Source organism: Stenella coeruleoalba (assembly GCF_951394435.1).
Source record: "Stenella coeruleoalba genome assembly, chromosome: 16".
In the NCBI taxonomy this organism is placed as follows: domain Eukaryota; kingdom Metazoa; phylum Chordata; class Mammalia; order Artiodactyla; family Delphinidae; genus Stenella; species Stenella coeruleoalba.
The window spans coordinates 25,533,339-25,557,619 of record NC_137162.1 but is presented as its reverse complement, the minus strand read 5'-3'; the positions used below and the strand labels follow the sequence as shown (position 1 = coordinate 25,557,619).

Sequence of the window (24,281 nt, the reverse complement as noted above, 5' to 3'; positions counted from 1 at the left end):
TATTTACCAAAAAGACACTGTCTCTTTAACAACTTCATTGTAGACTGTGGTTTTTACTACTTTGCTACTGAAAATAAATAACAGACTGACACTTAACCCATTTTGATTTTAAGAGTTGCCATGATCCTAATACAGTGTCAGTAGTAAATTAGGTAATATAACAGTAGAGAAAATCATATACTCTAATTGTAAAGCCACAATTATAGAAACTGTCATGTTATGGCACTGTGATTTTTAAAGAAAAAATTGAGATGTTTCACAAAAAAACACTAGATACTAAATTTTATCTGCTGTTTATTACTGGGGTGAAAAGTCCAAATTAGTAAGAATAGTGGAAATATTCTAATTATGAAAATAAAACGTATCCTTATTTGTTTTAAATAGTGTCACTCTGTATTCATTTTTAACCCCATGTTTTTAAAAATTTTAACCACATGATCAAATACCTGAAGGTACTCATTGTAATATAAAAAATAATGTATTAGCTGTTAAAAATCTCATTTACATTGCTGTAGTTTTAAATTTTTCAAAGCACTTTTACATACATACCTCTTCTGAGCAGCTACCTGAGAACTGTATTACAAAGGAGAAAATAAAAATCTTAGAATTTCAAATAAGTCAAAGCCACTACAGTTCTTTTGGGGCAAGTTTCAAGATTAGCTTTGTTGTATGCTATATAAAATTAGAAGGCACTAATTTAAACAAAATGTAACTGCTAACTATATTTATAAGTCAGTTTGGGTCCTCACTGCCTAATAAATAATTTTTAAGTATCCTTATGTAAAGGAAATGATCTTTAATGATGAGGGAATAGGAACGTATATTGTATTTGGGGAGACAATATCATCTTCATATTGTTTGACTATAAAAACACGAGAAAGAGGTTAAAGGTTCTTTGTACTCACCCCCTTATGAAGTTAAATCCATGTGCACAAACCAAGAGGTTTCCATAGGCATCAACTTTCAAAAGATTTCCGTAGAGTGTATCAAAGACAAGTCCTCTATGTAAAAATGAAGACATCACCAATCATGCAAAGTAATAAAGGCAATAATCTAATGGAGTATTTACTCCATCACCACAAACCAACCCTCACCTTATTCAGGTTTTATGGCAGCTCAAGTATGTCCCCAAACAATATAACTCTAGAGGCTAAAGTGAGTGAATAAAATCTTAAAAACGAATCTCAGAACAACTAACAAATATTTACTCTGTCCAGATAAATAATCACAACTGTTTTATGTGAGAAATAAGAGCTTAATCAAACAAGGTGTAAACAATAGTTCCTCTTAATACAGCTGGTTCTATCCTAAAACAGAGTCTCTCTTAATTTCCTTGGACAACTGAGCTGCCTTATATTTCCCTCTGTCACATGTTGTATATGGGACAGATATGATGGCATCTCAAAATAAGCATCATCTTTCTCTTTTTTTAAAAGAGTTTTTTGGTGTGGACCAATTTTAAAGTCTTCTATTGAATTTGTGACATATTGCTTCTGTTTTATGTTTTGTTTTTTTGGCCACGAGGCATGTGGTATCTTAGCTCCCCGACCAGGGATCGAACCCACACCCCCTGCATTGGAAGGCGAAGTCCCAACCACTGGACCGCCAGGGAAGTCCTAGCATCATCTTTCTTAGTGTCAAATCTTTCTTATCAAATCCAGGAATGCAAACTGCCAAGAAGCCTCCTGATTACCAAGTTAAATATATTAGCAAAACATGTAACCGCTCTCCAATAGCATAAGAGAAGAGCATCTGCGATTACTGTCCATCAATTTTAATAATCCCTCTTCTTTCTCATAAATGGATCTTCTTTAATAACAATAAACTAAGTTCAAAGTTCAAGTCAGGAACACAAAATATATGGTGTACATGAAAGGTTTCATGGTCATTTCAGAATCAACACTAACCAAAAACAAACAAAAAACCCCCAAAGAATCTTTTGATGTTTTGTTGGTTTTTTTGTTTGTTTGGGGGAAGTTTTTTGGTTGAGGATGCTTTTGGAATTATTAATTTTGGGGACAGAAGGAGGAGTCTTAATCCAAAAATAATCTTGAAATATTACCTGGTAGGGAATGTAGAATCATATGCAAAGCTGAGCAGCTCCTGAGGATAGCCAATAGAAACTAATCTCTCCACAGTAAGCTCAAAGCCAAGGGACTCATACTCCGGGGACTTGTACACTGCACAAAGAGGAGGTTCTCATTAAAAGAATAGCCACTTAAAATAGAAGGCAAATGAGCGAATTTCTACTTTCCCAATTCCTCTCTCCTCCTAAATCTGCCATTTTTCTTCGTTTCCTTCAAACTCCATGTTTTGTACCGCCCTGAGTAATCACAGAACTCAACTGTCAGTCTGTGGAAATAGGTCATATTATAGTAGGAGGAGCAGCAACAAAATGAATTATCAGGCATTTCAGAAGAGTTCCTTCATTCTTAGGAAACCTAATCCCCAAATTTTTTCCTCTTTATTCTTTCATGCCCACAATCTAAAGGCAGGTGGGATAATGTAATATGCACAGCTGTGATATTAACCATGAGAATATAATTAATATAAAACTAGATAGATCTATGTATGTTGAAGTCCTCACTGTTGTGCATGATTGGTGTAGGAATCCTTCAAAATTAGTTGTTTTTTCTTTTTTTAAAGACCAGTCTATTTTTAGAATTCCTATCTGGCTTAGTAGTTACTTTAAATTCCTTCTCCAATCAGCATGATTCCATTTGTTAGGATTTACTTGTTTTCTTTATCAGCCCTGACAATGTCATAGCCATCAAAATTGCATTTTGCAAATTATTAGTGCTAAAACAACCGTAAGAAGACATGTCTGAGATAGGAAAATCTGGATATGAATTGGGAATTAGACATTGAAGAATTATAACTCATTTTATTAGACCTGATTATGGAAGAATGAGTACGAGCAAGTATAATATATATAAAATATATATACCTCCTATCTGCCAAAGAAGAAAAATGAGTTTTTTACAGGTGAAATAAAATGGATTTTGGAATATAGGGGTTTCTCTCTAATATTATATGTCTGAAGTTTTCTACAATGAAAAATCTTTTCAGAATCATCATTGCAGTTTAGTATAAAGAAAATGCTCCTTTAAACACATTTCTTCCAAATGAAAGATGTAGGTAGGCAACCATCCATCAGTCTCTAGGGTGGGTAAGCCATATTAAAAATAAAAATACCTGCAATCTTGCTAAATGCCAAATGAGGATTAAAAAACACCCCCAAACATCCTATTCTTTTGTCTCATAATAATTAAACTATTATTATTATTATAGTTCTACCTATAATTAACATATATAGCCTATGGCTCAAACTGATTCTTCATTGCAATTAGTCTGCCTATCCAAGTTAGTGCTAATGTTTTAATGAGTATGATTCAACTTTCCCTTTCCAAAAACAATCCTTTAGAATATTTCTGGAAATACATAAAAGAAAACAGCAATAGTGGTTTCCTCCACAGAAGGGAACTGAGTGACTAAGAGATAGGGGAAGGAAGAAGACTTTCAGGTACCTTCTTCTGTACCTTTAAAACTTGTGACATATTAATGTATTATCTATTCTTTTTAATTGAAATTAAAAAAAAACAAGGTGAGATTTTAAAATCCTTTAATAAACATTTGTCATATTTATAAGCCTCAAAATTTTAAGGTCCTTTAGGAGATGCTTAAGTCTCATCTCACCAGAACAATGCCAAAAGAAGCTGTCATTTCGTCTGTGGTCTCAGGGGTAATAATAATTTAAGGCTAATGCTAACCCCGGCTAACATTTTCAAAACTGGCTATATTTTTCCCCTCCCATCAATTCCAACCCCATCCTCACCCATCCCTGCCCACAAAATTTTTTGAATCCTCAAGTGTGGAATTCTTAAATTTGAATGATGTACACTGTGGTAAAGCAAGTGCTGTATATTCATACATGCTAACAGAATAAGAGCTGGTGTATTATCATAAAACCAGGAAAGCACGGTATCCACTGATGTCAATTTGAATTATTTTGAGAGTATAAAAGAATATCTCACCCCACCCCGTGCTTCCACCTCAATTGAAAGTGAATTTCATTTTAACAAAATTTTCATAAAACAAAAATTACTTCTCAGTTCTAACAAAACCCCACTTATGTCAAACAATATTTAATGGAACAAAATTCCAGTATAGCTCAGTAATTTGGATAATCCATTGACATTCATTCTCATAGGATTTGGCCCATATAAAATGTTTTCAATTATTAATTTTTCAGAAAGATAATTTGCTGGATATGCCTTAAGAATGGGAGACAGAAACAAAACTTAAACACCCTCCACCCAGGCTCGCCCCTAAATGAATAATTTTCCCTAGTTAGGGAAGTGATGGAGTAATAGTGATTAAAACCTATTTCTATGAGACAATTCAGATTGAAACCCAAATCAATTTACTCAGAATTTTGGGTGAAAAAAAATGTGTGAGGGCAGAGATCTCAATTCCCCATTTTGCCACCATAAAGAATAGAATAACAGAAAATAAAACACTATACTCTTGTCACATTGTGTTTATTCCAAGGCAGAACTTCCAAGTGTTCAACTGAGATGGCTTTCTAGAAATTCCACCTACAGAAATAAATACTTTAAATTTCCTTTTTCTCAATGAGTTTAGGGTGCTTCCAAAAAATACAGTGTTATTTTCCCCATTTGCTAACTTGAAGTTACACAGCATGTAGAAACATCAGCTGAAGCCAGAATTTCGGTCTCCCTGAGTCTCATCCAAAGCTTTCTGTGGTGGCATATAGTGCCACTGTTAAAAATGAATTTCTAGATTAAGTAGGCTATCAACATTTAAGCTTGGGTGTTGAAACACACTACTCTCCCTCCAATTTTTTCAACTAGTCCAAAAGAAACTGCCCTAATCACAGGTGGGAATGGATTTAGCAAAGAGAGTCCAAGTTCCACTCTGACAACACTATCTATTTCACTAAGCTCTATATTAATCAGTAAGACCTACAAGGTATTGACATTTTCTCATAAGGTTCCTGGATAATCATTTCAGTAACACGAACTCCCAGGTCATTAAATCAGCTGCTAGAGAACTGTACAGTACAACCAGGGCTGGAGAAGCAGAATTGCAGCTGCACAGAGCATGAATCTAGATGTTTTGTTCTAAATGTCCCTTGGGAAAAATCACAATTTGTTCTGACCTGGTGGTAAAAATGACAATTCCTGAACCCTACAAAGTACCATCATGTCTTAAATAAATAAACAGATAGATAGCAAAATTTCTTTTTTAATCAACCAGGCCCTTCAAAGCCGGCCTGGACATCTGTGGGGAATCATATATATCACCTCAGACTAGAGCTCTATATGCCCTCCACAGCTGCAAAGGCTCTAATTTCAGTTTGTCTGGCAAAACTGGCAAGTAAATGATGCATAGCTTCAAACTCAGTTCTCACAACTGACCCAAAACACTGCCAATAGCTTCAAGAGTAAACACAGCCTCACACATTCACTGCTTATTTCTCTTTCAAGAAGGTCCTCAGGCCTATTCTAATTTACCCAATATCCAAAGACAAAGGAAGAGGTTATTTTAAGGGCCAGAGTCCAAAAAAGAGGACTGCTTCAGGCACCAGGGCAGCACACAGTGTTCTCAGGTTACGTAACCAGACTATAAAGAGAACAACCAAAGCTTTGAAAGCTGAAGCTACTGAGAGCATTTAAAGATATTCTTTACTCCATAATCTGCGAGGGAAAAACAGTTCTTCAAAAAATATCAGCTGCATGTTGTGGGGGTGAAAGTTGTGGGCTGTTTTGAGTAGAATTTGTTCATACAAGATAGAATCTGGATTAGAGGAGACAGTCCCTTTAGGTGAGCTGAAAACTTTCTGCAGGGAAGTCTGGAATTCTCATGCACTTTTTACCTTTGCCACCAAGACACACTGTGTAGTAGTTTATAGATTTTAGACAAAGGAAGGGCAAACCTCTACAGAGGTTCCAGCCTAGCAGAATGCTGCTGCCAAAATGAGAACTCACATGAGGCAGATGCAGATGCAGAGTGTGTCACTCCAGTCTTGAAGGAGTTACACTGGCACTCCTGTTAAAAAACAAAACAAAGCAACAAAACAAAACAAAAACAAAAACTGGTTTTAAAACTGTTGTGATGGGCTGGAACAGAGAGATACCATTTGGAAATTGGTATTAATAGGAGTTACTGCCTCCTATTTAGAAGCCTCTGACCATCACTTAAATTCATCTAATTAGCCACAACAAAACAAGGGTATTGAAGATAAGCTTAAGTATTATACATTATTTAACTTTTCCAGTACCCTGAGCCTGGATTACAAGCCAAGTCTGATCCTGAATGTTAAGTCAAAAGACAAACAGAAAAATAAATTTCTTTTGTCTTAGTTTATTTTTTCTAGCACATTTCAGGTTTATATGATAGAAACTGAATGCAACTGGTAAACAGCGTTTAGAATTGAACTATAGTAAGTGAAACAGACTAATAAAGGATACAAGAATATACCAGAGCAGTCTCATCTTAAACTAAGTCTACCTGTACCTATCTACCTACTTTTCTACCCTTCTAACACCTAATTTTGTAATCTTGATAAAAATAAAAACCAACATCACCCTACTAAAAATCTAACCAGATGTCTAAATATGAAATAGAGGGTAAAAATTTATTTTGATTCTGTGAGTGTATATTTGCCCTCAGTAAATGGAGTCATACTACTCTACTTTCATAAAGTTGAAGAAACTACCTAGTCTAGTAAGATAACTGACTTGAAGATACATAAATCCTTTCAAGATACTGATACTTTTTTTTTTTTTTTTTTTTTTTTTTGCAGTACCTGGGCCTCTCACTGTGTGGCCTCTCCCGTTGCGGAGCACAGGCTCCGGACGCGCAGGCTCAGTGGCCATGGCTCACAGGCCCAGCCGCTCCACGGCATGTGGGATCCTCCTGGACCGGGGCACGAACCCGTGTCCCCTGCATTGGCAGGCGGACTCTCAACCACTGCACCACCAGGGAAGCCCAAGATATTGATACTTTTAAGATATGAATTGTGTTTAACTTTATAGGGAGTCATTTTTCCTCGAGACATTTAGGTTTTTGAAAACATATGCTTGGATTTCACCAACTTCTGGATTTTTTGTGAAAGGGAGATGGTACTAAATGGAAGAGCAAAAATGACTAAATACAATGTTGAAAATTTCTAAAAACATTACAACTAGGAGAAACCAGCACTACCAATCACACTTTGAAAAGCAAAAATCCAACCCAACCACTCAAGAATAGTTATTTGCTTTTATGCTATGAATGTGATCAACATCAGTGTTCTCTATGTATTTAGGTTAAGTGATCTTAGCTCTCTGAGACTGTAACTAGCAAAGATAATAATTCACATTTTCATTAAGGAAACTTTAAATTAAATCTTTCCATTCCCATATAAACAGACACCAGAGGACTTTTTCTACTTTTCACAACTATTTGAAAACCCCAATGCAATATCACAGACATAGTCAAAAATTTTCTCTCTAACATAAGAGATCATAAATGATCTAAAAAGAGATATTGAAAAATTCTAAAAACTACCTCAATTTTAATTTACCTAAAATACAAAAGCTAGATACCATTCAACACTTTCAGTAATATAAAATAAAACCAACTCCCACATGGCTAGACATGTAAATAAGTAAACAAGTAGAGTCTGAAAGACTGCCAGTCTCAATTTATTGCAAAAGTAAAATTAAATGGTAATTAAAAGATTTGTTTTAAAAATTACCAAGAGTATTAAAAGAATGTTTATTTTAAAATAAAATGAAAAAAATTACCTAACTCAAAATTTTCCCTCTGAGAACCTGTATGCTTACTAGGAATGTGTATTTCGGCTATTGTTTTCAACTTAAAATGCGGAAAACTGAAAATCATTGAAATAACTTTAAAAATCCTCTTTAACCAAAGAAGCTGCTTGTAATTAAAAAAAAAAAGAAATAGCTAGTATATAATTTTTCCACCGAATAAGAACAGATCATCACACTCAAATGCCTGTACTAAAGTTAGAATAATATAACAGACATTTGGATGCCTACTGTGTACAGGTACTAGATGCTAAGAACAGAAAACAAAATAACTCATGGTCTTTGGCCTGAAGGAGCTCGTAGTGCGCTACAGGGATATACAATTAGATATTTATAATAAATTTTAGAAGATCCACAATACAATGTGACTAAGGAGGTACAGAGGGACAGAAACGGGGCCAATTAACCCAGCCCAGGAAGTCTTCTTAAAAAATATGCATGGGACTTACCTGGTGGCGCAGTGGCTAAGAATCTGCCTGCCAATGGAGGGGACATGGGTCCAAGCCCCGTTCCGAGAAGATCCCACATGCTGTGGAACAACTGAGCCCATGTGCCACAACTACTGAGCCTGCGCTCTAGAGCCCGCGAGCCACAACTACTGAGCCTGAGTGCCACAGCTACTGAAGCCTGCACACCTAGAGCCCGTGCTCTGCAACAAGAAGCCATGCAATGAGAAGCCCGCGCACTGCAATGAAGAGTAGCCCCTGCTCGCTGCAACTAGAGAAAGCCCTTGTGCAGCAACAAAGACCCAACATAGCCAAAAACAAAATTAATAATAAATCTATTAAAAAAATATATATATGTATCATTTACTCAGGATTATACGGATAATTCATTTTTATAACCAGCATCTCAAGGTACTATAACGTTTACCAAACTTTCTGAAACTCAGATTCAGGTAATATGTTCCAAACACCTCTATCAGGGTCAGGCAAGTTAATTAATGTGAGAAATGGTCTAAGTGTTGGTACATGTCTTGGCCTAAAGGGGGAAGTAGCTGTCAGATGTAGCTGACTCCCCGGTGGGAATGAGAGCCGATTGTTGCCATTTATGTAATAACAACCAGTCCAGATTTTTACACTTGGAATCCCCCAATTTTTAACTACTGACTCAATTTAAAAAACCAACAAACTCTATTTGAGCCAAACTATGGGTCTGTGGTCTGAGGTGTGCCCATGGGCCACTGGTGTGCAACCTCTAGTGTATACTTGAGATTAGATACTTCCACATAAGTTCTCCTTCTAACTGAAATGGTTTGACTGTCCTCTTCAAAGAGCCTTTTTTTTTTTTTTTTTTTTTTTTTTGCTGTGCCGCACAGCTTGTGGGATCTTACTGATACTTCCCTGACCAACGATTGAACCCAAGCCCTCAGCAGTAAGAGCACGGAGTCCTAACCACTGGACTGCCAGGGAATTCCCCTCCTCAAAAAGTCTTAAAGAAATAGAATTTAAGTACTTAATGAATTGGAAATCCAGGTGGAAAAATCCATTCTTCAACAACCACAGAGTATCCTAGATAATGTTGTTCTATTCATCTCAAGGAAAAACTGAAGGGGTGGATAAAAAACATTTAGGAAATAAAGGAACCATTACGTAGTCACTTAATTTGGTCCCCTACCATAATGCGGTAACAATTATGCCATAACAATTATAATTATCTGAATCTGATTCTTTCATATGACTGTGAAAGCAAACAAATGTTCCCAGTGATTTAAAGAATCACAATCACCTCATGATCTGCCTAGGTAACCAACTATTAGAGTTCCCTGACCCAGCAGGTTTTATCCATTACGTTTAACCTAAATCTTCCCTACACAGCTTAACTCTATTATCATTTGTCTTGTTCTCAGTGGCCATTATCCCCATGGTAAAGCGAACATTCAGAGAATGTGTAAGCAGAAAAGAAATAATGAATCAAAGATAGCTCTTATGTTAGGACTATTTTGAAAACAAGTTTATCCATGTTGAAAATGGCATGGGATATTAAAACAAAAAAGACTCATTTTAGTAATTTTACTGATGCAACTAATATTACATGATATTTAATCACACAAAAAATCTGGCTTACATTTGAATGCTTTTATGCCTGGCAATGGAAAACAAAGACCATAAACACTGGTGATGAATTATTTCTATCACTCACTGTGTAATATGGAGGACATGGAATTGGGTTTTATTAAGAAATCATTTAAATTTCCTAGTGATCTAGGAACAAACCATATATTACTGCAATTCAGAGGATGAATCTAAAATCAGTGAAAACTCTACTGGGATACAGAAATGACATAAAAGAAATCAAAGCTTAGAAACTAAGTGTAGATAAATAAATAGGCTGCCTAAAAGTAATGTATAAACCTAACACAGGTAATGTATAATATAAATATATATCTAAAAATAACAGCCTTGAGAGTATTTATCTCAACTAATACAAAGAACTTTAATCCACAAGAAGATAATACACTGGAGTATTATTTCTTTTTTAATTCTTCCCTAACATACAGAGACCACTTCAAAAGTATGTTCGGCTGGGGAAATTGTATTTCATTTCTTGAGGGAGGTAGTGTAAGAAATTCTTAAGTTTAAGGAAAGCAGTAAGAGGAGCTAAAATAAAGATTATATTCTCAAATGGAAATGAAAAGACTAAAAAAAGAACTTTAAATTTAAGCGCCCTTTTAAAAATAAAATAACTTTGTTGGTATTTGGTCAGTTTTCCCCATCTGATTTTTAAATTTAACTTTATTAAGGATTTTTTAATCATACACAAAAGTAGATAGAATATTAAATGAGCTACTTTAAACCCATTAACAATTACCACTATTTTGGATTCTTGTTTCCTCTATCATCGCTAATTTATTCTTTTCCAATTGAGTAATTTTATCAGATGAAAAAGTTTTTAAACTGATCTATAACAGAATATTTAAATAGCACGCAAGTATCATATATATGCACCTACAGAATTATTTCATTACCTAGATCAGGTGATCCTTTAATTAAACTGCTTAAAAATCCTTCCCATTTAGAGGCCAATGTAATGCCAGAACAGTCTTTTTATCAGCAATAAGTTATAATAAAAGTCTTCCAAATTAAGGATTGCTCAGAAATATTTTAACTATACTATGGCTATCAATTTTATAGTCTTGATGAGAAAACCAGTTCTACCAAAAGCACTGATCTTTTGGTATTATAGTACTGGCTTAGTACTACCATGCATTAAAACTCTTAGGAGGGACTTCCCTGGTGGTCCAGTGGTTAAGAATCTGCCTGCCAGTGGAGGGGACATGGGTTTGATCCCTGATCTGGGAAGATCCCACATGCAGCAGAGCAACTAAGCCTGTGCGCCACAACTACTGAGCCTGCGCTCTAGAGCCCATGAGCCAAGACTACTGAGCCCGCTGCCACAAATACTGAAGCCCGCGCTCCTAGAGCCCGTGCTCCGCAACAAGAGAAGCCCGTGCACCAAAACAAAGAGAAGCCTGGCTCGCCGCAATTAGAGAAAGCCTGCGGCCCTCCCTGCAACCAAAAAAAAAAAAAAACTCTTAGGAAATCAGAGTTAACACATAGGCTGATATGTTGGGCTAAAGAAAATAGAAGTGTAAACATGTGAGAAAATTTTTATATTAGGGATGCCATCAAAAATAGCTCAGTTAAAAAAAGGATAGCTTTGTTCAGTTAAAGAAACAAACTAATAAAGAAGTATTTCTACCTAAGGATCAATGAATCTATTCCTAAGTAAGTTCTCTCTAAAAGACAACTACCCCAAAACAACAGAAAAATAAACCAAAAACCTCCAAAACAAAACAAAACAATCTTGAAGTTAAAACAATCAAATTGTATTATGCCTTTTATTTTTTCCCCACCCTCTCCCCAAATAACACCTTTTAAAAGCAAATGTAATAAAATTTACCATCCAAGTGAGCCTTCTCCCATTCAAAACAATCACTCCCGAGGTAATATATATTGATACTTATTCCAGTAATGCAATCATTACTCAAAACATATCTGAAATTCTTCTTTCAAAATTACTTTGAGTCAAGAGCACATTGTTCTAGATATATATCCTCCCTGGTGGCACATTTTCATCAACAGATGATGAATTTAATGTAAGGTGTAGGGGGCAGTTATTGAGAGCAACCAGCAACTAAGAGGGGAATTTGAGACGGGTTAAAAAACAGGTGTGACTACTAGAAGTAATGAAGCAGGTTTTCTTGTGGGTTTATAAACTGGCTGTGGAAACAGTTCCAAAGGAATTCCTAAAATTCTAAGAAATGACAGAGGTATTGCAGTAAGTTTTCCCTAATAAGGTGACTTTATGAAGGATAATATCTATTTAGCAGCGTATTTTCTTATAGGCTTTCTTTTATAAAATTACTCTTTTGACCCATTTTATATGTGTTTAATTTTGCAAGGCACCTCAAATCTCTTTTGAGGATTTACATAAAAGTAAACTTTATTGCTTTATAGGTAGCAAACCTTCGAGCTATGTAAACCCATTCAACCATAGGCCTGTGAAGTTCAGCTTATTCTAACTGGATCCTTGATACAAATCACTGATTGGACTCTAATACTAATTATCACTTTTCATCTTCACAATTCTCTTTTATGGGTTGAGTCCTCATAATATATTCTAATTAGATTTTTATTTTGCTTAGTTTTATGAGGCTGTTTTCCAATTTACTTTTATTGATAATTTTATCAACCACCATCCTTGTTTTTTTCTTTTATGGAAAGGGATTATCTCTTTTTGAAAAGGTTTCCCCCCCTTTTATCTGTTACCCTAGTTTCTCTGTTCACTCAGCTTATCCTCTTATTCTACTGTTTCAGAAAAACAAAAAAACCCGTTCAAAAGTTCTTTTAAGAAAAAAGATCACTAAGGGGGGATAATGAATGCATTTCACTTACTGAACTACATCTATTTTTATATTCCTTTAATCTTCAACTGTGAACATTTAGATCCATTCACAAACTGATAAACCCCTCAAGAATACGTCAGAGGACACACAGGTTAATAACTTTCACTGACTTGAATGCAATCATTCACTAACACAAAAACCTCCTGCACACAGACAATCTGTTTGGAGGGCTGTGGAGTACGGTAATGTGCAAGTTCTACATTTTCCAAGTTATGAGAAGGATGCTGTGACTACTATCTCATGACCTAGGACAATGGGAATTTCTCTGGCCTTTTTTATTATCTTCCTTTTGGTTATCTTCCTTGGTTTGTACAAAAAACTTTTCAGGAAATGCATTCCTTTAAGAGACTCTGTTGTCACACTAAGAACTTCAAACATCCATCCAGTTTATACACTATCCACAGTAAGTTCAATTCAACTGATGTTCCATATTAATTTAATTAATCACTATTGCAAGGAGCTCATCTTTCTTTAAGGAGAGATGTTGAAGCAGAGACATAGAAGTTTACATTGTCATATGTTTCATTTTTTAAAAAAGTGTTCTTGGGACTTCCCTGGTGGCGCAGTGTTTGGGAATCCACCTGCCAATACAGGAGACACGGTTTGAGCCCTGGTCTGGGAAGATCCCACATGCCATGGAGCAATTAAGCCAGTGAGCCACAACTACTGCGCTCTAGAGCCCGTGAGCCAAAACTACTGAGCCCTCGTGCCACAACTACTGAGCCCTCATGCCACAACTACTGAAGCCCGCGTGCCTAGAGCCCATGCTCCGCAACAAGAGAAGCAGCCACCTCAGTGAGAAGCCCACGTACCACAACGAAGAGTAGCCCCCGCTCACCGCAACTAGAAAAAGCCCGTATGCAGCAATGAAGACCCAACGCAGCCAAAATTAAATAAATAAAAATTAAAAAATAATAATAAAGAAATAAAAAAAATAAGTGTTCTCTCTGCATATATGGTCAAATGATTTTTGACAAGAATGTCTAGTCTATTCAGCAAGGAAAGAGCAACCTTTTCAACGGTGCTGAGCAAACTAGATGTCCACATGTGAAAGAATGAAGTTAGACCCTTACCTTATAACCACACACAAAAATTAACTCAAAATGGATCAAAGATCTAAATATTAAGAGCTAAAAACATAAAACACTTAGAACATTTTCATTATATTGGATTTACCAATATAATGAAATATTTCATTACATTTCAATGTATTTCATTATATTTCATCACGTTGGATTTGGCAATGACCTCTTAGATGTGAAATCAGCAAAAGCACAGGCAACAGAAGAAAAAGTAGACAAATTAGACTTCATCAAAATTAAAAACTTTTCTGCTTCAAAAGACACTATCAAGAGAGTGAAAAAACAATACACAGAATGAGAGACAATATTTGTAAATCATATACCTGAAAAGGGATTAACATCTATAATATTTAAAGAGCTCCCGCAACTCAACAACTACAACAAAACAAACAACCCATTTAAAAACTGGAAAAAGGACTTTAAATAGATATTTCTCCAAATAAGATATACAAATGGCTAATAAGCACATGAAAGATGCTCAACATCACCGCCAATAGGGAAATGTAAATCAAAAACCACAATGAGATACCACTTCACACCCATTAGGAAGACTATTATCAAAACAACAACAAAAACCTGAAAATAACAAGTGTTGGCCAGGATGTGGAGAAATTGGAACCCTCTTGCATGGCTGATGGGACTGTAAAATGGTGCAGCCACTGTGGAAAACAGTGTGGCAGTCCCTCAAAAAGTTAAACATAGAATTACCATGTGATCCAGCAATTCCATTCCAGGGTATAGACCTAGAAAAACTGAAAGCAAGGACTTAAGCAGACACTTGTACACCAATGTTCAAAGCAGCATTAGTCACAGTGGCCAAAAGGTGGAAGCATCCAAAGTATCCACTGACAGATGATGGATAAACAAAATGTGGTACATAAATATAATGGAATATTATTCAGCCTTAGAAAGGAATGAAATTCTGAGATATGCTACAACATGGATGAAATTTGAAAACACTATGACAAGAGATATAAGCCAGACATAAAAAGACAAATATTCTACGACTCTACTATTTATATGAAATATACAGAATAGGTAAATTCACAGAGACAGAAAGTATACTACAGGTTATAGGGACTGAAGGGAAGAGGAAATGGGGAGTTATTGCTTAATGGGTACAGAGTTTCTGTTTGGGATGATGAAAAAGTTCTGGAAATGGATAGTGGTGAAGGTTGCACAACACTGTGGATGTATGTAATGTCACTCAATTATACGCTTAAAAATGAAGAAATAGTAAATTTTACGTTATGAATATTTTACCACAAAAAAAAAGGGAAGAAAAAAAGTGCTCTACCTCATTTGAGATGTCTTCAGTGACAGTACACCAATACTATATAATACTTGTTACTTTGTTTTTCCTCACCCCTTTAAATGCCTCTAATGCCAATAAGTTTGGTAGGAATATACAATTGCTGACAGAAACATGATCTGAGTGCTCTGGACTTTAGTCCAAGTAAATACATCATGCAAAAAAATGTTCATTTAAATGTCAAGTGAATTGAGTCAATTCCAGTTAACAACAAAACAAGATCAGAGTGCATCTACTATGCCTGAGAGGACAGGATGAGAGATCAAAAGTCCTGAGATGCTTCTGCTAGTAGCAGATTTACCAAACCCAAGGACTAGTTTCTCTTAATTTCTTCCTTGATACTCCTAATAGCTTTATTCTATCTTCTCTCCCCACTTTAGGCTTGTTAATGCGAAGTGCTTAGCTTTGGCATAATTAAATTTTATCCCCAGCGGCTAATGACATGGCCTAGAAAGGAGAGGAGGACAGAAAAATTCAAAAGGAGTCTAAAATATATTTTCAATCCCTCCCAAGATTTTTTAATTGAAAAAAAGCATAATTTTATAATTCTAAAAATACAGTATTTATACAGTACTCTTAAGGCTTAAGATTGCTTCTAAAAATTAAAGAAAGAAAAATTGTGTAAAACTATAGCAGTCCCCCTTTATCTTTGGTGAATTCGTTCCAAGAGCCCCAGTGGATACCTGAAACCGTAGACAGTACCAAACCTTACATATACTATGTTTTTTCCTATACGTACATACCTCTGATAAAGCTTAATTTGTAAATTAGGCACAGTAAGAGATGAACAATAATAACTAATAATAAAATAGAACAATTATAACAATATACTGTAATAAAAGTTATGCACACTCTCTCTCTCAAAATATCTTATTGTACATATTTAATGCCTTTTCCATCTTAACTAAGTACTCATCACACAAACGGTGGCCAAACTTTTGTAGTTTGAGGTGACAGCGTAACTAGCACGAGTTTCTATTTCCTTCTTCACAATTTCGCGAATATTCATTCTTACTGTAGATTTTAGTAACCTCAGCATGATTGTTTTCTTTCCTTACGAAGTTGAGAACTTTCACTTTTTCACTCAAAGGAAGCATTTAAAGGCTTCTCTTCAGCAAATATGAATTGCCAGCATCACTACTCTTGCTCTTTGGGGCCATTATTAAAAAAAAAATGAAGGTCACTTGAACACAAGCACTGTGATATCAGGACAGTTGATCTAATAACTGAGAGGGCTATTAGATGACTAACAGGGAGGATACACGGGACAAAGGGATGATTCACATTCTGGGTGGGATGGAGCAGGAAGGTACGAGATTCCATCGTGCTACTCAGAGCAGCGTACAATTTAAAATTTATGAATTGCTTATTTCTGGAATATTCCATTAAAAAAAATTTTCTGACCACAGTTGACTGTGGGTCAATGAAACCATGGAAAGTGAAACTGTAGGTAAGAGGTGACTACTGTATCTGCAGTCTAAGAATGAGGATTACATTTAAATAGATGCAAGAGCAAGATGGATTTCGCCCTAGGGAGAATTCCTATTTTGGGAACAAAATGAAGGATGATCTTTTATGCTTATGAGTTTTTTTCTCTTATTAAGTTCTCATCTAGAGGTAAGTAAATAATTTCTATACTTCTGATAGCTGGGAGCAGCATGAGAAATGGAAACTGACCTGGGTTTAAATTTTAGCTATGAGTCTTAAGCCAATGTACAAGCTACATACAGGTCATTTTACCTGTTGACTTGGTGGCCTTATTTGTAAAACTGAGCTAATAATCCCTACTTCAGAGGGTTGATATGAGGATTAAAAGGTACACTGTACATAAAGTACATTTTCTAGCTCATAATAATACATGCTTAATAAATGTTTATTCTCTTCCTCCTGACAATTTTTCAGAAAAGATGAGGGAGACTAGACACTGCCCATGGCATCCGCTATTTCTGAAATGGTAACAGAAATAAGGAACTTATTGCTGGACTTAAATGGCTCAGAACCTGAAGGTGTTGAAGCTGGTAAAATATTGGAATGTGTCTCTTTGGGATCTTTGAGCCAAAGAGGGAAACAAACAAACAAAAAAACACCAGACTTCTTAATTGAAAAAAGAAAAATCAAGATGATTTTCTAAATGAACCAAGTTAGAAATAGTAATACATTTTCATAATCCTAAACCAAGAGTCACTCTGTATTTGTGAAGGGCATTAAGTAAATATTAACAAATCTGCCCCCCACCCAAAAATGCTGTACTACTCTCCCTTGGGGTAAAAACTTCCGAAAACTTAACAATTCTACATATATAATTTTGATGTTAATTCCATGGAACTTACTGCATGTTTAAGTCTTTCATGCAACTGCAAAGGTCAACTTGTTCTTTCCACTTAAAAGAGTCTTATTGTTGCAAAAAAGCAAATAACTCCCCTTGCATTTATTAGAAGCATATCAGTGATATCTTCGTCATAAGTAAAAATTTTTTTTTTTTTTTTTTTTTTGCAGTACGCGGGCCTCTCACTGTTGTGGTCTCTCCCGTTGCGGAGCACAGGCTCCGGACGCGCAGGCTCAGCGGCCACGGCTCACGGGCCCAGCCGCTCCGTGGCATGGGGGATCTTCCTGCACCAGGACACGAACCCGTGTCCCCTGCATCGGCAGACTCTCAACCACTGCGCCACCAGGGAAGCCCCAAGTAAAAATTTTTAACTTAAGTAAGGATCCTTTCTCAGAAATCTATTCCTTCAGCATGATCCTGCTAAGAAATAACCCTTCACTGAAAACACTGCTTAATTTCTACGGAAACATAATCTGATGCCAAATACCTTGTCATTAAAAATTTACTCAGAAAAGAACTTTAACTTTCTGTTATGTTTGTGATCATTTGCAATACTTAAGAAGAAGATTCAAAAGAATGATTAAATATTCCACTGCCATCTGTTTAGCACTCCAGGTTTTCCCACAAGATACAGGAGTACAAAACAAATGAGTTTAATATTGACACTTTTCTCCTTAGAGTTTCCCTTATGCTCAAGTTCAGTATATTAATATTTTGGTATCACCAGTCAGAGCAAGAAAACTACTTTCATTGCATTTATCATTTTATATACATTATTCCATTCAAAATTTATACCAATAGTTTATCCCTATACTCACTCCTTCCTTCATTTTGGATTAAATGAAGGAACTGAGATTCAGGCAGGCTAAGTAACATGCTGGTGGCCAAGAGCTAGTAAAAGGTAGAGCTGGGATCCAAACCCAAGTCTATCACACTCTGAGGTTTCTTCTTCTTCTCCAACCACATAGCCTCTAAGGTAAAGATGAAGAACAAGACTGGGCCTAAACTCAGAGTGTTATGGGACTTATCCCTCAAAACAGAAAGAGGGTTATTCTGGCTTTTTTTTTTAAATCACTTTTTTTATACCCAGATTACTCTCACTTAACAGCTATTGACTAGCATTTTGCTTGTTAAAGAAACCACATTTTGTAGATTAGCAGTCTGTCAGAAAGTGATGATCTGTAACTGTGAGGAGGTGATGTAAGTACATTATGTCACTCATTTCATCACAAAAGATTTTCTCATTTGAAACCTCAGCAATAAATTTCTGGGTATAATATTATAAAACTAAGTAACAGAATACTAAGAGTAATGGAAACCACAGGTCTTTTTATGCCTATACGCCACTTGAAAAATGAACAAGCACTAAACCTTAAAAACTCCAATCCTCCTTTTGTTTTCTATTTTCACTCTTCTGTCCATTCTTAGTAACAACAAATTCAGCAACGTAACATTTTTAGGAGTCCTCTATGCAAACAAAATCAAAGAAACAAAATTCACAAATAGTATAGATTGGTCCCTTCATTCTCTGGAGAGGGAGTAACTGGGTTAAAAACAACTTTCTTGCTCTCTGACAAGTCCAAAGACCTAATCTTAGGTTGACTATCAAGATCTTTTTTGGCTTGATTTGTTCTGGAGAATGCACTTACAAGTCTGATCCATCTGTCTGTCCCACTTAAGCACAAAAAGGCTAAAGATCACTCTCAGAAAAAGACCACAAACAAATTCTGAGGTCTAGAAAGACCTACACTAGGGCAACTTAATAAAATAGGAAACCAGAGCACTCAACAGGTCTAATTAAGAGGAAGAGAAGCCAAGGGAAAAGAAGAACACTTATCTGTAGAGGAAGCCAAAAATGCAAAGGACCAGTTTCTGATATACATCATGTGGAAAGAATGTTGATAAAGTAATTGGGGTGAGAGAGGAATTATAAATAGGCCTAATAAGTACTTTTTATATAAAACATAGTCCACCATTAGTCAGTGGCAAAGCTAATATACAAGACTAAGTATGACCTAGATTCTAAACATTGACTTTCATATATAAACTAATCTGTACTTAGTAGAAAAACTGGTTAGACCATAATTAACGTACATAATCCCATTAGAGAAATAAAGTGTTAATCTACAGTATTACAGACATGGAGCTAAATAAATACCAATACTGGCATTAATTCTCTAGGCAGATTTCAGGATTAAAACTGATTTAGGTCCAAAAGTTTTTTGTTTGGGAGTTTTAATTTTTATTTTATATAAAAATGTCAATCTTACATAGATATCCTGCAAATAAACTAATAAAAACAAAAATGTATAGCTTGCTTTAATTATAGGGATAGCTGATGATAAAGGGATCATCTCTAAAAAACTGTTTGGGCTATGAGGCTGACATTCAGATCAGATGAAGATAATGTGGTTCCCATCAGAATGGATTTGATACTGAACACTGTGATTCATTTCATTTAGGGGAATAAATGTACCAAACTGTAAGCAAAATCATAAAATTTTAAAAAATTAAGGCCATCAATTTCTCTTTTAATAAACTAAACAAACAAACAAAAATCACCACAACTTAACTTCATTCTACCAAAGGTCCATATAATTTACTTTTGGAAAATTACAAGTTTGGAATAATTATATACATACAGCTTAACATTCTTATAGAGTCCATGTATGTATTCCTCAATTATCTTCTTCCTTCTTCCTTATTTATTAGTGACAAATCAAAGTTTTAAATGATTATTCATCACTAATTCTATCAACCCCAACATCTGACATGAATAACATGAGAATTATTCAAAGCCAATTTTCTTACCTATCAATATGAATTAAAGGCAAAAAATCAGAGCTAACCCAAACCATGACACCCCTCCTCCCAAAGGAGGTCTCCTGTGGCCATTTTCTAGACCAAAAACAGAACTGTTTCCTTATGAAAATAGCGTAAGTCTCCACAATTAGACCCCATACCCAAACACTTTCCATGAAAAAGACATGTATATTTCAAACATTTGTAAACAGGGGAAAAGAAACTTTGAGAAAACCTATGTAACTGTTTTCTGAGAAGAAATTTAGGCAAAGTTTACAGCATGATAAGGTAGGCCCTGAGCCAATAACCACCCTCTCTCACTGAATGTACCATTCCAAAACATGACTGCCATTTGAGATGTGATGTCCTATCCAGACACTTCAGAAGCATCAATCCTAGCCTTACTATCAATTTCACTACATTCTAACTCTGAAAACTAGTAATCCATCTATGCTGTAAATGATAACTCTGTATCACTCAAAATGTCGTTTACCAGAATAGCCAATTCACAGATTATGCTAATAGCAATTTTATAGCATATCTAATAATTTCATTTCATATAAAATGAACATTTATTGGCTTGTTCCTTCCCCCAATAAAGAAAAGCAAATGGTTATTGAACGTCTTCTCTAGTTAGGAATAGTATACACGAGGGTAGCTATTTATTGTAACTGCTACTATTTATTAAGCCCTTAATATACACTGAAATTATACTGAAAAAAAGTCTAAAACAACCAATTCCCTAATCCTCCGAACTCTAAAGTCAAAATATACAGGGGGAAAAAAATTGAAAGAAAGTGCATTGTGCCACATTTCATTCTGCACAAAGAATCAACATTTTCCAGTAACACCTGAAGCAAGAAAGTAGGCCAACAACACAAAAAATGTTAATGGTGCTAAGAGTTAGAATACAGAAGCAAGGGCTTCCCTGGTGGCGCAGTGGTTGGGAGTCCGTCTACCGATGCAGGGGACATGGGTTCGAGCCCCGGTCCAGGAAGATCCCCCATGCCGCGGAGCGGCTAGGCCCGTGAGCCATGGCCGTTGAGCCTGCGCGTCTGGAGCCTGTGCTCCGCAAAGGGAGAGGCCACAACAGTGAGAGGCCCGCGTACCGCAAAAATAAATAATAATAATAAAAATTAAATCTTCCTCATTCTCATGCACTCACTGAAACCAAAAGGTGGTTCTTTGGGGGAGGACTGATAACACAGATAAACCTCTGGCTAGATTGATAAAGGAAAAAAAAAAAGGCATAAATTACCAGTATCAGGAATGAAAACAGGAACATTACTACAGATCCTACAGACATCAAAAGAATAAAAAAATAATTTGATGCCAATATATTTTGAACTTAGATGAAATGGCACAAATTATCAAAATTAATCCAAGAAGAAATAGAAACTTGCCCTATATCTATGTTTAAAAGTTGAATGTATAATTTGAAACCTTCCCACAAAAAGATAACTCCAGGCCTACATGGTTTCACTCCTATCAAATATTTAAGGAAAAAATAATACCAATCCTACCCAAGCTTTCCAAAAATAAGAAAATGAAATGGGGGAATTCCCTGGCAGACCAGTGGTTAGGCCTCTGTGCTCTTACTGAGGAGGGCCCAGGTTCAATCCCTGGTTGGAGAACTAAAATCCCACAAGCTGCGAGGCACCGCCAAAATACAAACAAACAAACAAAAAAAGAAAAGAAAAAGGGAAAGCGAAATGGTTTCCAACTCAGTATATGAGGTCAGCATTACCCTAAAGCCAAAATTAGACAGACATTACAAGAAAACTATCAACTAATACCCCTCATGAACAGAATGCAAAAATCCTCAACAAAATATTGGCAAATCAAATTTGCCAATAAAAAAATAAATAAAAGGTACATGACCAAGAGGGATTTATTCCAGGAATGCAAAATTGGTTTAACATTCAGAAATCAATCAATGCCATTCACCCTTTTAACAGACTAAAAAAGAAAAACCATATGATCATCTCAATTGAGGCAGAAAAATATTTGATGAAATTTAGCACCCAATTCATGTAAAAAAAAAAAAAACAACTCTCAGACAACTAAGAATAAAGGGGAACTTCCTCAACCTAACAAAAATCATCTACAAAAAACCTGCAACCAACATCATACTTAATAGTGAAAACTAAACATTCTCTCTTTAAGATCAAGAACACCCAAGGAGGTCAATTCTCAACACCTCTATTCAACATGGTACTATGGTTTTAGTCGGTGCAATGAAGCCAAAATTTTTTAAGTAAGATATATATAGACACGAAAGGAAAAAGTAAATTATTTGCAGATCATATGATCATATATGTAGATAATTCTAAGGAATCTACAAAAGAGCTCCTAGAACTATTGAATAATAAGCAAATCAAGCAAGTCACAGGACACAAAAATAAGCTGCATTTCCAAATGCAAATGACAAAAAAAACAGAAAATGAAATTTAAAACACCATTTACAACTACATAAAAATATGAAATACTTAACAAATGAATGTGACAAAATATGTATAAGACCTTTACACCAAAAATCACAAAAAAATTGCTAAAAGGTAAGAAAGAAGATTAGGTAAATGGAATGATGTATTAATGTTCATGGACTGGAAGATTCTATGTAGTTAAGATGTCAATTTTCCACAAATGGAACAAGGGATCAAGACAATCCTAATCAAGATCCCACCAGGCTTTTCTGAAAAAGTGATAAGCTTATTCTAAAATTTATACAGTAATGTGAAGGACCTAGAATATCAAAACCATTCGAGAAAAGAATAAAGTTAGAGGACTTAACACTACCTGACTTCAAGACTAACTATAGGGCTTCCCTCGTGGCGCAGTGGTTGAGAGTCCGCCTGCCGATGCAGGGGACATGGGTTCATGCCCCGGTCCGGGAAGATCCCACATGCCACAGAGCGGCTGGGCCCGTGAGCCATGGCCGCTGAGCCTGCGCGTCCGGAGCCTGTGCTCCTCAACGGGAGAGGCCACAACAGTGAGAGGCCCGCGTACCGCAAAAAAAAAAAAAAAAGACTAACTATAAAACCTACAATAATCAATCAAGACCATGTGATAGGCACTTAAGACCAATGGAATAGAATGTCAATAGACATACCAACATATATTGGTCAATATATTCAGAAGGTATATATCTGACAAAGGACCAGTATTCAGAACATATAAAGAACTTCTATAGCTTGAAAATAAAAAGACAACCCAATTAAGCCATGCGCATTTGAATAGGCACTTCACAAAAGAAATACAAATAGCCAATAAGTACGTGAAGATTTTCAACATCACTAGTTAACAGAGAAATACGAAGTAAAATCACAGTGAAATAATACTATATATTCACTATAGTGGCTAAATTCAAAGGACTGACAATGTCAAGTGTAAACAAGGAGTGAAGCAACTAGAAATCGCATGTTTGCTGAGTAGAAATTTAAAACGGTATCACTACTTTGAAAAACCATTTGTCAGTTCCCTAGAAGGTAAACATAATCTGGCAATTACACTAAGTATTTTCCCAGGAAAAAAATAAAAATATACATCCACAAAAAGACTTGTACACCACCAATGTTCTTAACAGTTTTACTCACAATAGCCCCAAACTGGAAACAACCCAAATGCTCATCAACAGATAAATAGATAAACAAATTGCAGTATAAAAACAAAGGACTACTACTTGGCCTCCCCTCCAAAAAAAAAAGTAAAGTTTAAAGAGAAAGGAGAATTTCATAATTTTGACTGGTTAACATCACTAGTAGTAAGACCTATCAACATTATGTACCCCTGGTATCATGCTCTAAGAAGGGCACATCACTTCTGTGGTATTCTTCCCAAATATGCATAATACTTCAATCTATTCATGAAGAAACATCAGACAAACCCGAATTGTGAAATATTCTACAAAAATACCTAACCAGTACTCTTTGAAGTGTCAAAGCAATGAAAGACGTAGGAAGTGTCACAGAAGAGACAAAGGATATATGACAACTAAATGCAATGTGAG

At 35.6% G+C, this 24,281-nt stretch overlaps 1 protein-coding gene across 7 annotated transcripts in view; it reads right to left on the bottom strand.

Annotated features, from left to right (window-relative positions):
- NT5C2 (5'-nucleotidase, cytosolic II) overlaps positions 1 to 24,281 on the bottom strand; it is a 153,970-nt gene that overhangs the window by 21,195 nt on the left and 108,494 nt on the right. For 5 of the 7 annotated variants that reach the window (XM_079900798.1, XM_079900800.1, XM_079900797.1 and 2 more), the window contains 3 exons: positions 2,063 to 2,180; positions 906 to 1,001; positions 550 to 573 (listed from right to left, as the gene is read on the bottom strand). In XM_079900798.1, the coding sequence (XP_079756924.1) occupies positions 550 to 573; positions 906 to 1,001; positions 2,063 to 2,180 (238 nt within the window). Of the gene's footprint in view, positions 1 to 549; positions 574 to 905; positions 1,002 to 2,062; positions 2,181 to 6,011; positions 6,068 to 24,281 lie in introns of those variants that run through there. The other 2 variants (XM_079900804.1, XM_079900801.1) reach the window with 2 other exon arrangements.